The sequence below is a fragment of the Squalius cephalus genome, assembly GCF_949319135.1.
Source record: "Squalius cephalus genome assembly, chromosome: 6".
NCBI lineage: Eukaryota > Metazoa > Chordata > Actinopteri > Cypriniformes > Leuciscidae > Squalius > Squalius cephalus.
In genome coordinates this window covers 39,151,521-39,168,692 of record NC_137127.1, presented here as the reverse complement: position 1 = coordinate 39,168,692, position 17,172 = coordinate 39,151,521, and the positions used below count along the sequence as shown (strand labels likewise).

Here is a 17,172-nt window from a genome sequence, read left to right as displayed (position 1 = left end):
TTAAATCTCAAAAACTGCTTGCCGAACCCAAAATTAAATAACATTCAAATCAGCAATGAAATCTGACATGAACTGTCCCATACATTTTGTTTCTTATGCACAAATAAAAAATAATAATTTCAGGCTAGACGAGCCAATGCGCATATGCAGTCATAACCGAGTCTCAGGTTTCTATGGGAACTGGAGCTTCTAATGGCAGCTGCATTGACTTACTAAATCAATCAGTGATTGGCTCTTTTACTTATAAGGCGGGTTGCATTCTGCCATATTGCAATTGTAGCTCCTCCCATTCATAAGTAATAGGAGTAAACTGTCTTTGTATAGTCTTTGGTTCAGTCAGTTTGAGTTCAGCCTAGCTGATTTGAGCTTAGATTAAGTTCAAATGAGTTAAGTTCAACTGTGTTGAGATTAGTTTATTTTAGCAGGAATGCTGCGGTAGGTGGTGTTACACTGTGTTCGGCCATACACCCATTACATTACTTCCCACCATGGCACCGCCCCCTCTGTCATTTTGCTTTTTTTCAGTTGGACAATGGACACTACAGTTATAAACTGAAAGACTCTGCTCTGCTGAATACGACACGAGCTGCAGTGTCGCAGCACTATATACTTCTTAAATTTTGTCTTAAGAACAAAGTGTTTGGGAATACAAAATATTTGTATCCTTTTTCTTAGAAAATAATAAGAAAAAAGCGGTTAAGAAGAATTTTATTCTTAAGAATGTTCTGTGAAATGGAATTAGGCTATATGTTGTTCATATTATAAGGGTTTCTCTGTTTTCTGTGCACACACACCTCATACTGCTGCGTGTGTTTGCTCAGTCGTGTCTATAATGGGAATATGTAAAGCTCATTTTGAGCTTGTTTGCTTTCAGTACCTCTGTGCTCTCTTCCCATTAATAAGTCATAGAGAGGATGAGCACATGCACACACACACACACACACACACACACACAGCTCAGAACAACAGGTGCAGCATTCGGCTTTTCAGTCTGGACTGATTAATGGCTTGTGGCAACCTGTGTGTCTGCATGTGTGTTTACAATGTACCAATTATGTACTGCTTACTACTGCATAGAATATACATTATAGTACACATAGGCCTAGTTTTATTTTTAAATAAAATTTGGTCACATGACCTTGTTACGTTAGTGAGTATGTCCCATTATCATCTAAAATGTTATTTTGCAGTTTGAGCCTTTGAACAGTTTATTAAAAAGTAGGGATGGGAATCCAAAATGGATTCCAATTCTGGAATCAGATATTTAAGGTCAGGATTTTGGATACTTGTTATAAAATTACAATTTTGATTCCTGTTATCGATTCCTTTGTGTGGATTTTAATATGACTTTAAACCATTCAAACGCAAGAAGACCCGCGTGCTGTTTTGTGTGCTGCACACACATTCAAAACGTGCGCCGCCTCTTATACTGGGTGCTTCTAATTTCTAATTTGTGCATCCTTGCTTCCTTTTCTTGCGTCTCAGCTCCCCCCCCCCCCCCTTAGGATGCGAGGGAAGGCTTCAAGGAAATAAAATGAGGATGGAGGAATTGAAGGAAAGCTTATGTATATTTGAATATTCTTGATCATTCGAGCGTCACTTCAAAGCATCATCTGCTGTGCTCAAAGGATCTGCCCTTATGTTGGTGAAGTTTGGTTATTTCAAAAATTCTTTATAAATAATAACGCAAGATGCCCTGTTGAAATATGCAAAGGAATAATATGCAAAGGAAAATCATAAATTCAAATTATTGTGACAGATGTAAAGGGGAAAGAGCATTTATGGGTCAGGTTTCTCAACAAGAAAGACTTCTATGCATAGGATACAGCTGTGCATCTTCGCTCATTGCTCATCTGGAAGCTTCCTCACTCCTCGCCTCCTCGCGGTGCAATTAGAGAATTGAGTTGTCTTTCAAGATGGCTTTCTTTGATCGGTTTCCAGGTCAGACGATGGAGGACTGAGGAGCAAGGAAACGAGGAAGCATCAATTTTATTATTGAGTAGCACCCACTGTAGTGGACGATACTGAACTGAGTTCTCTTTTTGCACTTGAACGGACAAATACAATCAAAAATATGTCAAAATGTTCTCGTAAACATAGTCGATTATGTCTTAAATGGGTCATGAACTGCATTGTTTTATAATGTTTCCTGTGGTGCACTTAGTATGATTTTTACATTAAAAAAAAATCATAATTTAGCAATAAAAGGCATTTTTCTTACCCTGATTTTAGCCCTCTGATTTGAATGCTCTGTTTTAAATAATAATAATAATTTGTTACATTTATATAGCGCTTTTCTAGGTACTCAAAGTGCTTTACATGGAAGGGGGATTCTCCTCAACCACCACCAATGTGCAGCATCCATCTGGATGATGCGACGGCAGCCATATTGGGCCAGATAGTCCACCACACACTTATTGGTGGAGAGGAGACCTTGAAGCCTATCAGTGTATATGGGGATGATTAGGAGGCTATGATGGATAGAGGCCAATGGGCAAGTTTGGCCAGGATGCCGGGGTTAAACCCCTACTCTTTTTCCGAAGGACATCCTGGGATTTTTAATGACCACAGAGAGTCAGGACCTCGGTTTAACGTCTCATCCGAAGGACGCTGCTCTTTGTCAGTATAGTGTCCCCGTCATGTTACTGGGGCATTAGGAACCACACAGACCACAGGGTGAGCACCTCTACTGGCCTCACTAACTCCTCTTCCAGCAGCAACCTGGTTTTCCCAGGAGGTCTCCCATCCAGGTTCTAACCAGGCTCAGCCCTGCTTAGCTTCAGTGGGCAACCAGTCTTGGGCTACAGGGTGATATGGCTGCTGATTAAGCTGGTTTAAGGAGCGTGTCTGCTGTGAGACTTCAGTGTAAACGCCCGCTGCTGTGATTAGCTAACATCTTTTGAATGTGAAATAGCTTTTAAAAGAAAGTATTAAATGTTTAACTCTCTTGAAAACTTTTAGAATGCTTTTACTACTTACTACTTCTAAAGTTATTACTTTTACTTTAGAATGCTCTCAAGGTTAATTAATCGTGGAAAGTGTTGATTATAGCATTATGTTTAGATCGTGGCATGAAAGGTGGCAGTGATGAGCATTGTAGCCAATCACAGGCATGTTGATTGCAACTCGATTTCTACACACTAACAAATGCCTTCATCATAACTAATAGTACAAACACAATGTAAATAAGAGATTTGTTGATTATTACGGGAGTTTGTTGCAGTCCAGAACTCAGTCACTGATAATCTCACGCAGTTTGATTGACAGCTCTATCGATTGAAAAGGAAGCGTTCTTTGATCGCGTTCTATATATAATTTAACCACAGTTTAAATAACAGATTATTTTCATCCTACTAAGAAAAACGGTGTGAAGTTAACAGTTTACTCACTGGTTTGATTTACAGACACAGATAAAGAATATCTGACTGAACATGCATCATTACATATAAGAAATCACTGGTCACAGATCAGGCATTAGAATTAACAGTTACTTACATGCAACATACTTGTAATATACTTTGCATACTTGCATTATTGTCGAGTCCATATCGTAAAAGTCTGTGCCAAAATTGCAACTGAAATGTACAGGATATTCTTATAGTATGATGACCTCTTATACTGTATGTCAAAAGCTCAAGGAAAATTTGATTTCTCAGTTCATGACCCCTTTAAGTGAACGTAAATAGTTAAAAAAATGCATAGCAGTATATTGGATCTGTGCAGCTCTTAAAGTGACAGCAGCCTAATATTCTTGCTGCTGTCTCAATAATAACGTTTATCAAACAGCAAAAGGCAAAAAGAAAATTCACTCGTTGCTCTTGACTGAATAACTTTTGTATCTGTATTTGTAATGTGTATTTTATTTATAAAGTGCAGTGTTATTTTACATTAGATTTACAGTATCTATACCTGAAAATCTTCAGATCTTTCAGTTGTATATTTGTGCGTTTGCTAATTTGTTTATTTGTCCTTTTTTAATTACCGTTTACTTATCTTTAATAATGCTTTAAATTTATATTAGTTGTTTTTGCTATGGTATTTTTTTAAAACATATGCAAACATTCCTATTTTCCTATATTTTCAATGAGACCTAGAATAAAAGTGAATTATATGTTACTTTTTTTTTTTTTTACCTTATTGGAATCGAAATTAGGAATCGATGAGCAGAATCGGAATCGTTGAAATTCAAACGATACTCAAACTTATTGTAAACACATTGTCACATTAGACATAGAATGTCGAGCATATTGCATTGTGGGTCACTGCATTTAGTGCAGTGTGCTACTATGTTGCATGGTTATTATAGTTAAATAAAACCAATAAAAAAGTTATAAAATTCTTTTTTCATCTGGTTGCCAAGACTAGATTTATATTTTTTCAGTTTAACTTGATGTACTAAAATAACTAAAACATGTATGAAAACTGTGTATTTAAATAAAACAAACACTAATAAAAATGTCAAAAAACACACAACAGAATTACTAAAACTTTAAGTAAAATGAACATTAAAAATAAAAACTAATGAAAAATATTAATATAGACTACAATAGTATCTCAATAAAACTAAAACAACACTGCTGTTGGCACTTGTAGCAGACCATCCAGATATTTAATGCGTAGAACACTTTTTCAGACTGCAGTAACAGTATGAGTAGTACTGTGCTTTTCCAAACATAACCAAAAATGCTGAACTGAGCATGTGCAGTAGATCAACTCCAGGAGGAACTGTAACCCAGAAAAAAAGGCATGCATCAGTAAGCATATTTAGATCATCAAATGGGCACATCTGTTTAGAGAGAAGGACACTGTGTCTGTACTGGATCTGTACTTCCCTACTCTATGTAGAGCATTACACTCATGGTGGTGTTTAACCCTGTAATTTTTGTATTTTTACCACAACATTTTAAATTGTCACAACACATTGTGTTTAGATGGTGTAATTATGAATGTAAATGTGTGTGTGACTGTGACCTTTCTGACTCGGAACTCTCTCTCTCAGTTTTGTTATGACACGCATTGCTACATTTGTGTTGCCAAAGCAGTTTCACTTGAACCACATCCAATGTAGAAACGTCAAAACTTGAAAGTGACATAATAATGATTATACAACTACAAAATAAGGAAGGAATTTTATGGTTCCACCCAGCCATTTGGGGATGGATCTATTTTTTATTTATTTTTTAATTGAAAGATGTCTCTTATGCTCACCAAGCTTGCATTTCTTAGATTAAAATGACAGCAAAATGTTTCTTATTATTATCAATCCTGAAAACATTAGTTTTGCCGTAACAATGTAAAAGTCTTTGCTGTCACTTTTGATTAATTAAATGCATCCTCGCTGAATAATAGTATGAATTTCTTTTAAAAAAAGTATAGTTCTTTACCGTATATACAAGCTTGGAGACCTCAGCTGAAATAGTTTGTTTGTCCCCCTTTGTTTATTAGACATAATCAATGCTTTTCGTTCAATGCAATGCATGCCTAAAGGTTAAAACAAAATTCTGTCATCATTTACAGTACCCTTCAAAAGGTTGGAAATGTTTATTTTAGTTTTAAAGTTCAATTATTATTATTTTTTTAAAGAAGTGGTGTAATGATGCTGAAAATTCAGCTGTCATCACAGGAGTAAATTACATTTTCAAATTGATTAAAATAGAAAACAATTCTTTTAAATTGTAATAATATTTCACAATATTACAAATTGTACTGTATTTTCGACTAAATAAAGAGACTTCTTTCAAAAACATATAAAAAATGTTATGTTTCCAAAATTTTGACAGGTACTGTATATAATCATGTCAATCTTCCATTGTTGGTAGTCTTAATGCCACAATATAGGCTACTTCAAGCGAAATCGAAGAACAAACTGGTGCGACATCATCTCTAACCAAATCAAAAGTTAATTTTGTGTTTGTTTCGAGAGTTCGAAACCGCTTGCCAAACTATTATGTAATAGGTAGGTGTGGCTCTGAGGCTGACATGGACATGTTTCTGGTCCATTTCTTTTGTTCAGTCCCTCGAGGTTGGACATCTGCGATTAAAAATATGAGCACACTGAAGAGCCACTTTATAGAAAATGAAGTTGTAATTCTAATAGGAAGAGATGCTGACACTGTCTTTTCATGTTTAATACTGTAAAACTGTTTGCTTTTAAACAATCTATTGTATATAGTGGTATAAAAATAAACGTGACGTGACTTAAGTGGATGCTGAATTGTAGAGCTCGTGCAAACATCCATCACTATGATCAGATGCTTATCTTCTCTTTTCTCATCGCTGTCATTTTTGTTATGTGTTTATTTTGTTATTGATACGAAAGCGCGCAGAACATAATTAACACATTCATCTAAACGTCGCTTTCAAGAGCGTGGGTGATGTCGGATGTTCGCTAACAGTGTACCGCTGCTCACGTATTTCCAACTTCCTTTTTACCCAATGTGAAGAATGAAAAAGGACTTCGCTGTGACTATATCGGGGCCTTTACAGGAAATGGTCTCACAGATCAAATAATCTCTAAATGTAATTGCATGCATGTAGAAGTATAATTTGAATGTCTAGTTGAAGAAGTAAGACCGTTGTTTTGCTTGGCTTCTGGGAACCTGTATTAAGGTGTTAAATAAGTTTTGAAAAATGACAAACTTTTAACTGTGTGATTTCTGTTTCTTTAGGCATATGGCTCAGGCTGTGATATCGTGATCCTCGCAAGTGATTTTGAGTGTGTTCAGATTATTCCTGGAGCTCAGAATGGAAACATCCAGGTGGGCTGTGTGGAGTGCTCTCAGCAGCTTGGCCGGGTAAGACCATACTATATTTCTCATGCTTATAGAAGACATTTAATCTAAAGCACTGAACAAATGAGGAATACTATAACAAAAGCAATCCATAATGTGCCTGTATTCGGTAAGACGATACAGTCATGGCCAAAATTGATGGCACCCCTGATAAATATGATAAAAAATGGCTGTAAAAAATAAATCTGCATTGTTTATCCTTTTGATCTTTCCTTAAAAAAATTCACAAAAATCTAACCTTTCATTGAAGTAAAAGAACTGAAAGTGGGGGGTAAATCACATTATGAAATAAATGTTTTTCTCCAAAACACGCCGGCCACAATTGTTGGCACCCTGTTATTAAATACTTTTTGCAACCTCCTTTTGCCAAGATAACAGCTCTGAGTCTTCTCCTATAATGCCTGATGAGTTTGGAGAACACCTGACAAGAGATCAGAGACCATTCCTCCATACAGAATCTCTCCAGATCCTTCAGATTCACAAGTTCATGTTGGTGCTTCTTCTCTTCAGTTCACTCCACTCATCAGGTCAGGGGACTGGGACGGTCATGGCAGAAGCTTCATTTTGTGCTCAGTTACCCATTTTTGTGTTGATTTTGATGTTTGTTTTGGACCGTTGTCCTGATGGAAGATCCAACCATGGCCCATTATAAGATTTCTAGCAGAGGCCGTCAGGTTTTGATTTTTTATCTGTTTGTATTTGCTAGAATCCATAATACCATTTATCTGAACAAGATGTCCAGGACCTCCAGCAAATAAATAGGCCCACAACATATAAGATCCAGCAGTATATTTAACCGTAGGCATGGGGTACTTTTTATCCCTGTTTGCACCAAACACATCTGGTGGGTTTGCTGCCAAAAAGCCTTTTTTTTGTTTCATCTGACCACAGAATCCAGTCCCTTTTGAAGATCCAGTCGTGTCTGACCACTGAATATGCTGGAGTTTACTTTTGGAGGAGTGAGGATGGTTTTTCTTGAAACCCTCCCAAACAACATGTGGTGATGTAGGGGTTGTTTGATAAATTTTTTTTTTAGGCTTTCTGACCCCCAAGACTCAACTAATCTCTGCAATTCTCCATCTGTGATCCTTGGAGAGTCTTTGGCCACTCAAACTTTCCTCCTCACCATCCATTAAGACAATATAGACACACGTCCGCTTCCTGGCAGATTCGTAACATCTTTAGTTGATTATAACTTCTTAATTATTGCCCTGATGGTCAAAATGGGGATTTTCAATTCTTTAGATATTTTCTTACAGCCACTTTCTATTTTGTGAAGCTCAACAATCTTTTGCTGCGCATCAGAACTATATTCTTTGGTTTTACTCATTGTGAAGGATGATTAAGGGAATTTGGCCTTTGTGTTTCCTCATATTTAAACTCCTGTGAAACAAGAAGTCATAGCTGGACAATTTCATGTTCCTAGTCACCCTGGTGTGCTTAAAAATGTAAATATTAATGGGAATATACTTCAGAGATATTTTTCTCATAAAAAATTCTAGGGGTGCCAACAATTATGGCCAGCGTGTTTTGGAGAAAAACATTTATTTCATAATGTGATTTACCCCCCACTTTCAATTCTTTTACTTCAATGAAAGGTTAGATTTTTGCGAATTTTTTGAAGGAAAGATCAAAAGGATAAACAATGCAGATTTATTTTTTACAGCCATTTTTTATCATATTTATCAGGGGTGCCATCAATTTTGGCCATGACTGTATATCACAATAATGAACATGTACGATACTGTTATCGTGGGCACTTTGAAAAACTATACATTTTTGTGTATTGCTTTATTGTATTTAAATGTTCAGGTCTTTTGGTTACAAAAAAAGTTATTAAACCTGTTATAGTATGACGACAATTTTTTTTGCAACTTATTTCAATATAGTGATAAAACTGTATACTGTGATAAAAGCTTCAGGAATTATCGCAACATGAAAATTTGATACCGTCACATGACTAAGTGAGACAGTAACATGAGCAGTGCTGCTGTATAATTTTATTTTACTATTTTAATTACTACTGTACATATTCCTGAAAATAGTGTGGAATATTACAGCATATTCTTAAAAAATATTAAATCCAAACATGATGAATTTGTATACAATGTGTCATATATGCAGAACTTATAAGTTAAAGAACTTATTTTGAAAAAACCTTCACAAGTACATTTAAATAATCTTTAATTGAGTTATTTATGCAGAATAGTTAGGTCTTTATTCAAAGTAGAATTTTATTAAAAAAATTGTTTTTATTGTATTGTTTGTTGAATATTGAATCTGGATCTGCCATGTAATAGCATGTGAAGCTGACATTGTAAATACACTTAAATACAACCAACATCTTGAAAAATATTCCTCAAATATAAGTTAAAAAAAAAATACACAATGCTATTGTAAAGAAATACTTCTGTAACACATTTAAATTATAGTACTTAAACGCAAAATGCACAGTACCAAACACTTAAACTGAGTGCACATTACCAGTGATGATGACGACCAGAGTAAACATTACTAAACCAAAATATCAGGTTTAGTTGATTTGGCCATATTTTCCCTTGTATTTCAAAATCTGCTAACAAACATGTTATTGGATAATTAACTGTTTATGTTTTCCTGTATTTTTGAGTGGATTTTGAGTAAATGTTGTGGACTTGTTCATTCAAGTGCAGTGTTTTTGTACCAAAGTCCCTTTAAGACAAGTCATTTTACTCGGCGGCCATCTTTGAAACGCCTTTTGGGCATGCAAGTGCAGCTCCTATCTCTTTGAATAGGGAAACATCAAATTCTCCCAAACTGTTCACCAAGCTCACAATTCAATTTCATATTTGGAATCTCCAATGAAATCTGACAATAGCTGTCTCATAAATTTTGTTTCTAAACTCTCGAATCAAGCTAATGCGCAGTCCTTAGCGCGTCTCAGAACATGACTGTTTCTATAGGAACTGGAGCTTCTAACGGCAGCTGCAGTGATGCGATAACTTCACCAATCGGCGATTGGTTCTTTTATTTAGAAGGCGGGACTTATTCTCCCATATTACGCGTTACACTTTCTCCCATTCATAGTAATACGAGTGTACCGTGTTTCTATATATAAAGTCATTGGTTGTACATACTGTATATATCAATTGCTGTAATTAAATGTCATATGATGATTTTTAATGTTTCATTTTAATGTTTTAATGTTTAATGTACAGTATCTGTTTGTGCATGTATAAGATTTGCAAAGTTACAGTATAAAGCTCATAGTTTCCCACAAAGGGATTTTTATTCCTTCAGACCAGACCATGCTTCAGACCTGTTACTTCCTCAAACTTCTATGTCACATTATGAAATATTAGCATAATGCCTGCTCAAAAGGCATACACAAAGAAAGAAGGTGAGGCTTCAGTGAGGAGCAGCGTTTACACGTTTGGGGAAATCAACTTGCAAATTGATTTAAAAGCTGGAATAGAAGAGAGAAATGTAACAAAACATTTAAAATATATGTGTCTTCATCCACCCTCTAGACACTGGCATCTGTCATTGATGAGTAGACATTATTGTGGATCTGACATGCCACAACTCACACCTGACATAGTTTGAACATGGATAACATACATCCAGTTATTTATCTTTGCCAATGGTGCTCTTGTATAATAATGGCAATTTATTTTTTTAGATTGCTGCGTCTTACGGAAATACTGTTTGTATTTTCGAACCAATTGCTTCCAACCCAAACAAACGTCACAAGGTGAGTTTCCACTGGAGGACAGTTGATCATAGATCATATGATAATCATGAATCTTTAGTGATATACCCAAATATATATGCTTTCTCTATTTCCCTGAGAGCACTTTACTGATTCTAATTAGTCATATTTTACTAAGATATCTTTATTGACATTTAAATATTTTTGTGTAAACAGTAATGTAGTTGTTTTTGTTTTTTAAATGAATATTTGTTACATTTATTTCCTAATAAAGCACTCAGTGCAGCTGATCTTTTCTGTTGTTGTGTTTTTAAAGCAACTGAATTACCAATGGCAAAAGACTGGTCAGTTCTTCCTCAGTGCTATAACCTACAATCTTGCCTGGGACCCCCAAGGTTGGTGTAAAATATACACTTTGTTAATGGATGAACTAAATATTTTCACCAGTGCCCTTTTTGCCATTTGCATTTGTTTTTTACTCTGTTTGGACCCCCTTAATTAAATACTAAATTGAGAAGATATTTTTCTCTGACTTAAGTGCAACCTCTGGATTCATGCATCTTAAAATCGTGATGCTTCTATTGAGATTTGAATGAGGCAGACATTGTTTGTTATATACATAATTCCCATATTTTCATTTGTGTTATTTTATCATTTTGACTTCACTATTATTGAAAAATGAGGGGAAAATAGTAATGATAAGTGTAAGTGTAACAATATTATAGAACACAAATTGGTGGTACACAAATATGTATGTGTAATTATTACATATGTTTGTCCTGTAGGCAATCGTATCTTGGCGGCGACTGAGCGTTTGCAGCTGTGGGCTCCTCCTACTAGTGACACGCTGATCGAGGAAGAGGAATGTCAGCTGAATGATGACAGAGCTCATGAGCTCATACTCAATGATTGGAAGTGTGTCTGGCAGTGCAAGTGAGTGCACCATAACTTATACACACGTCTGTCTGCATACTAAATCTTTAATGACGCTTGTCTGATTTACTGAACGTTAAAGCACATTTGATGAATTAATGTTTTTAAAAGGGTCACATGATGGAAAAGAATTATTTTGCTCCTCTTAAATAAAAGTGTCATGTAGGAATATGTAGGCAAACTGTAGGCAGGGGTTTTTGTGAGGGGACTGCTCATAAATTGATGAAAAGCTAATAATTAATTAAGTCATAATGTCAATTTAAAATAAATAAATATTTTTAAAATAAAAACAATTTTTTTTTTTTTAGCTACATACATCAGAGAACCATGGACATGCAAATGTGTTAAATTATTGAAATATTAACTTAAAAGTTTCTTCCCCTGTCTAAATTGAGAAATCATCGTGATTTGAAAAATCATAACAATTAGCTTATTAGCATATGGTGGCTACCTTTACATATCAGTACATATTCAGTAACTTGGCAGGAGCACTGTTACTTATTACAAATGTCAACTGCCTAGCCAATCATAAAATTGATCTATTTTGTCTAATCTGTGAAATCATCATTATTGATGTGGTGTGGATTCCTCTATTATCTTAAGAGTTTCGATTTAAAAAAACGTATGGTTATAGTCAGGGCCATTGGGAGATGCTGCAAAAGACATGAGACGTGAGCCAAGCGGTCAAGCATGTCCATTTAGCCCATGTTACATAGAATAACAATGGAAAAGTAGTGCAGTGGAATGATAAAACACGTTCTTTGTTTACGGCCCCTGAACATGAACGTGCAGGTCTAATGTGGGCCTTCAAAACAAACACCAATTTAGAGGACGTTTAAATATTTGCCTCACCAAGTGCACAGAAATTTGCGCATGTAAATTACTTCCATCTGTATGTGTTTTTTTGTCTCAGGACTGCTGCTGCCGTTCACATCACTCAATGGTCTCCAGATGGAGAATACTTCGCCACAGCTGGAAAGGTACCTAGTCATGTTCTATATCGTGGTGGATCCATGGTGGACTTCAGTTGTTCTTAAATTATGCTAATTATTATTTTTTAAAACCTAGACCTATCCCTTACAGAAATGTTTACCCTTATAATGTGTAAAATAAGACATTCTTTTGTACATATATAAAGATAGAGCCCTATCAGTATTGGAAAGCTAATTTATATGAGTAGCATTGGAAGCTATGGGTTCCAACTAGTTAAACTACAATCAGGGTACAGTTTTAAACTAGTAGCTTTAAACTACACTAAGCTATTAGCAAAATGTAGCTAACTATATTTAAGCTATTTAAGGGACTAATATCATTATCATACCAGTATTTATCTGTAATGGAATCCTGGATATCAAGTTAAAAAAGGTGCAAGTATTAAACCGCATTTGAACAGATAAATTGACATACAACTACTAAAATGATGAAATGCTATAAAAAACTATGCTGAAACAAGGATTTAACAAAAACTTTCACTAAAAGGTACAAAATTTTACTTAAGAAATGTGGTGTTTTTTTTTTTTTTTTTACCAGTTCATTAATACTAGCCAAATGAATTGATTCCCTAAATTGGACTTCGCTAATTGAGATTAACTGAATAAAGGAGAGTGTGACATGCTACGCCTGTCGGAATAATTATGTTTTACTAGTAAAGATACACCATTTTAAAACAGCTGAGCTATTGTAATGCTACTGGAAAATGTTAGTGCAAGTAGGATGTCTACTTAACGTCATCCTCTCCTCGGGTCATTTTGACCCAAATTCATGTGTGGTACAAGATCTTGTCAGTTTTGTCACACTTGAAATTGGAATACACACACACACACACACACACAATTTGACTGGATTCAAGGAGTTTTTGTGGTAAAAATAGTAACAAATCCTTCCCATGAATGGGAAATGGGGAAAATGTTTTTGGGATAAAGTAGACATCCCCACTAGGCACAGTACAAACACATACTTATCACGTTGATTTCCCTTCCTCTCCGTTATGTATAATTAATACTGCAACATTCCATAGAAAAACTATGAATTGTCATATCAATTTTGTTGAATCAATTTTGATTTCATGGTGACGTTACGGCCTAGACGTCCCGTGTCTCACACATTTGTGGATCTCACTGATGTAGTGGACGAATTACTCGCACATGCACTGTAGTCCAAACGGACACAAAAATGTAACTGTATGTAGATATCTTTGGTCTGATGATGATAATTATGTTGTGCAGACTGTCCACCAGCCAGAGCCAAAAACAGAAAAAAGAAGTATACTTTTGGCCTTGTTGTTAGTTACTCACTGATCCTAATGTTGGTTTGATTCATACCCTTAAGAAGAAAAGTAACTTCCATTTCTGATGGAAAAACCACTTCTCTCCCTCACGCTCAGGATGACTGCTTGCTGAAGGTGTGGTATCCCACCACAGGATGGAAGTCTGCAGTGGTGATGCCAGACGTGACTGATAAAAAGGTCTCAACGGTTCATTTCTCATTCGTGTATCTGGCCCATCCACGTACGGTCACAGGCTTCTCCTGGAGGAAAACCAGTAAATACATGCCCAAGTATGTCAGACACTTACTAACATCCTAATGAATTACTAACATCCTAATGAAAATATTACTTACTAACATCCTAATGAACAAGTCAAAGGTGACCGTATTCAGTTATGAAATGTAATTATGTGCTGAATCATATTTATATTGTTGTTACAGGTAAATGCATACATTTGCCATTAACAGCATACAGTGTAGAAATGGCATTATATAGACAGCTTCTTTGAGTCTTTCTAATCTCAAGTGGAAGTTTAGTTGCATCGCATTTCCCAGCTGGCTTGCATTTCTGTGTCAAATTAACACATTTAATTAACACATAAACATGGACTGAGCAGAGCTTAGGGTAAAATTATGCACAATACTCGCAATCGCAAGCCGAAATTCACTCCCTGAAAACACTGATACTTGGCGTCTGTGCATCCATACAATATCCCCACGCAAAATATTGCGATACTAAGCTGTATCGATTTTTTTTTTTCACCCTACATCTCATTTCATGTAGTTCAGACTCCAGCAAGTACAATATAATGTCTTTCGCCGAGGCGCTGCACATTTAGTAGTGCAAAAAACACTGCTGAGATTTTAGTTGGCACCCACACTTAACTCACACTGTGAATTCCACCCATGAGTGTGCATTTCTCATTGTGTGTGTATGTCGTAGGGGCTCTGTGTGTAACGTGCTGCTGACGTCCTGTGCGGATGGCATCTGTCGTCTGTGGAGTGAGACCCTCTTGCCTGAGGACAGTCTGTTGGGGGGGCAGATCTCAGAGAACAGCACCAGTATCAGCACCACTCTGCCAAACGTCGCTCAGAAAGACAAGATACAGCACGCTCTGGAGGTCAGCATGCAGAAATGCACATGCTCAAACAACACATAATAAAATGATGTAGGGCTGAAGAATCAGTGTCAATGCATAATAAAGAATAACACTCTTGGCACGTTAGCTGGTTTACTTGTTAATGAACTACTCCTTGCTAATTATATGTACACCACACACCTGCAATTTGGTATAATAATCACATTGTTGATTGGGTTTGCGTTGTAAATGCATCAAATCATATCTGGTTAGATAAAAAGGTCATTTTATTTAATTATATTGCCGTTATTCAGAAGGATTGAATGATTTCTTTGCAACAGATCTCCTCCTCCAGTTGCCATCTTCAGTAGGATGTGTGAAAACTGTAGACTTTTGTCTCCATGTAAACCAAACACTAACAATCAGTACTTGTGTCCTAAATATTTTTTTGCTGCAAAGAGTCTGATGATTTTTAAAGGGATAGTTTAACTAAAAATCTAAATTCTGTCATCATTTTCTCACCCTCACGTCTTAACAAATCCATATTATGTGTGATATTAGGTTGAATACAACCAACCAATAGTAATATCAAACTACCTAGCTTCAAATTGTTTCAAAGCTATGGCAGAGGGGAAGCTTTCTTTGAATTTTGGTCTGCTCTTCTTCACACACATCTAGCAAATGACAGACTTGGCTTTATAAGACGTGGAATATAATGCATGAATTATATGCATACTATTATGGTGCTTTTCTTGTCCTTAATTTAATTTTAATTACATAACATTGCCTTAGAAGAAAATTAAATAATCTGGGCTTGGAACAACTTGAAGGAAATAATGATGAAATTTTCAGTTTTAGGTGAAATACTGTGCAATAATTTAATGGTGCTTGAGAAGTCTAGACAGTATAGTGTGCGAGTTTGTGACACCTTTAATGTATTTGAATTAATATTGCATCTTCAACACACACACACACACACACACACACACAAAAATACATACACACACTCACCTGTCTCCATGTGCCATCTTGTAGACCCAGATGGAATCTGCATTTTCTGCACTCATTTTGTGGGGAAATCTTCAGAATGAATTTAATCACACATGATGAAGTGTGTTTACTGAAGCTGAGAATACTGCTCAATTTCATATCGGCCTGCTGTACGTGAATTGTGATTGTGAAAAATGATCTGTCTCCATTCAGTCTATCCACCACCTCAAGCACCTGCGCAGGGGCCGCAGAAGATCGTCCGCCCTGGTGGCCCACACTGAGCTGCTGCCCAGCCAGCTGGGGTCCCACGAAACCCACCGCCACATCTCGCACCACGCCAATGCCCTCTGCCACTTCCACATCTCTGCCAGCATCAATCCCAACACAGGTGCACATACACACACACATACTTGGGCTTGTATTTATGGTTTATGAAGAAACAATTGTGTATAATTGCATGGAGATTACACAGTAAACATGGTTTATGAGGACATGTCCTCTGTCCTCTTAAACCAAATGGCTTAACCCTGTAAAGACATATTAAATAATAGTCTGAAAATCTTTTTTTCTTTTTTTTTTTACATTTATTGAACATTTTGACAAATATATATATGTAATACCATATATACAGGACTCAATGCCAGTGGTTCAAATTTTTTCTTGCCCTGCTACTGTTTTCACTGACCCGACCACAAAAAGTAAGTAAATAAATAAATAAATAAAATAAAATAGGCCTAATATTTTTGTTGTTTTTGACCCATGTTACTTAAGGTTATGACACCAAAAACTACTAGCCTAACTAGCCTACTAGCCTAACAGATATACATTTCAAATATTGTTAAAGACAAGTCAGTAATAAAATAAGAACAAATAATCAAATTATGAGCAATAGCACAAATAAATGCAATAGACCAGACATACAAATGAAATAAACAGTTATTTTCAGGTACAAAAATTGAATAAAGTAATCAAATGCAAAATAACACTGTATAGTCTTCACTGTATGAATTAAATATTGATAAATAAAGTTATTGAGTAAAGGGCAGTGAGTGAATTTCTCTGTCTTTTGTTGTTTGATTAACATTAATGACATGGGAGCCAGCAGGTTCATTAGGCTGCTGTCACTTTAAGACCGAATGCACTGATCCAATATACTGACACACAGGTTTTATTTCTCATAAATTCACTTAAGACATAAGCGACATAAGCGCTTACATGTTTACTGAGCATGCTCGCCAAGACTTTGACATAATTTTGTGTCAATATGTCTGTTCAAGCGCAAGAAGAAGAGGAGAACTCTGGGAGTACCGAATCGAGTTCTCTTTTGTCTTCTTGCGCTTAAAGATTTAAATTGGCAAGGCTTAAAAACGTGCAAATCATAAACTAAAAACCCTAAAAACTAAAAGGCATTTTATTTGCTAAA

General features: G+C 35.8%; 1 protein-coding gene across 7 annotated transcripts in view; it reads left to right on the top strand.

The window, feature by feature from the left end:
• dmxl2 (Dmx-like 2) overlaps window positions 1–17,172 on the top strand; it is a 71,035-nt gene that overhangs the window by 6,534 nt on the left and 47,329 nt on the right. For all 7 annotated transcript variants that reach the window (XM_079874941.1, XM_079874938.1, XM_079874940.1 and 4 more), the window contains exons 2-9: window positions 6,669–6,794; window positions 10,453–10,524; window positions 10,799–10,877; window positions 11,268–11,415; window positions 12,329–12,395; window positions 13,799–13,971; window positions 14,624–14,801; window positions 15,963–16,137. In XM_079874941.1, coding sequence (XP_079731067.1) covers window positions 6,669–6,794; window positions 10,453–10,524; window positions 10,799–10,877; window positions 11,268–11,415; window positions 12,329–12,395; window positions 13,799–13,971; window positions 14,624–14,801; window positions 15,963–16,137 — 1,018 coding nt within the window. The remainder of the gene's footprint in view (window positions 1–6,668; window positions 6,795–10,452; window positions 10,525–10,798; window positions 10,878–11,267; window positions 11,416–12,328; window positions 12,396–13,798; window positions 13,972–14,623; window positions 14,802–15,962; window positions 16,138–17,172) is intronic.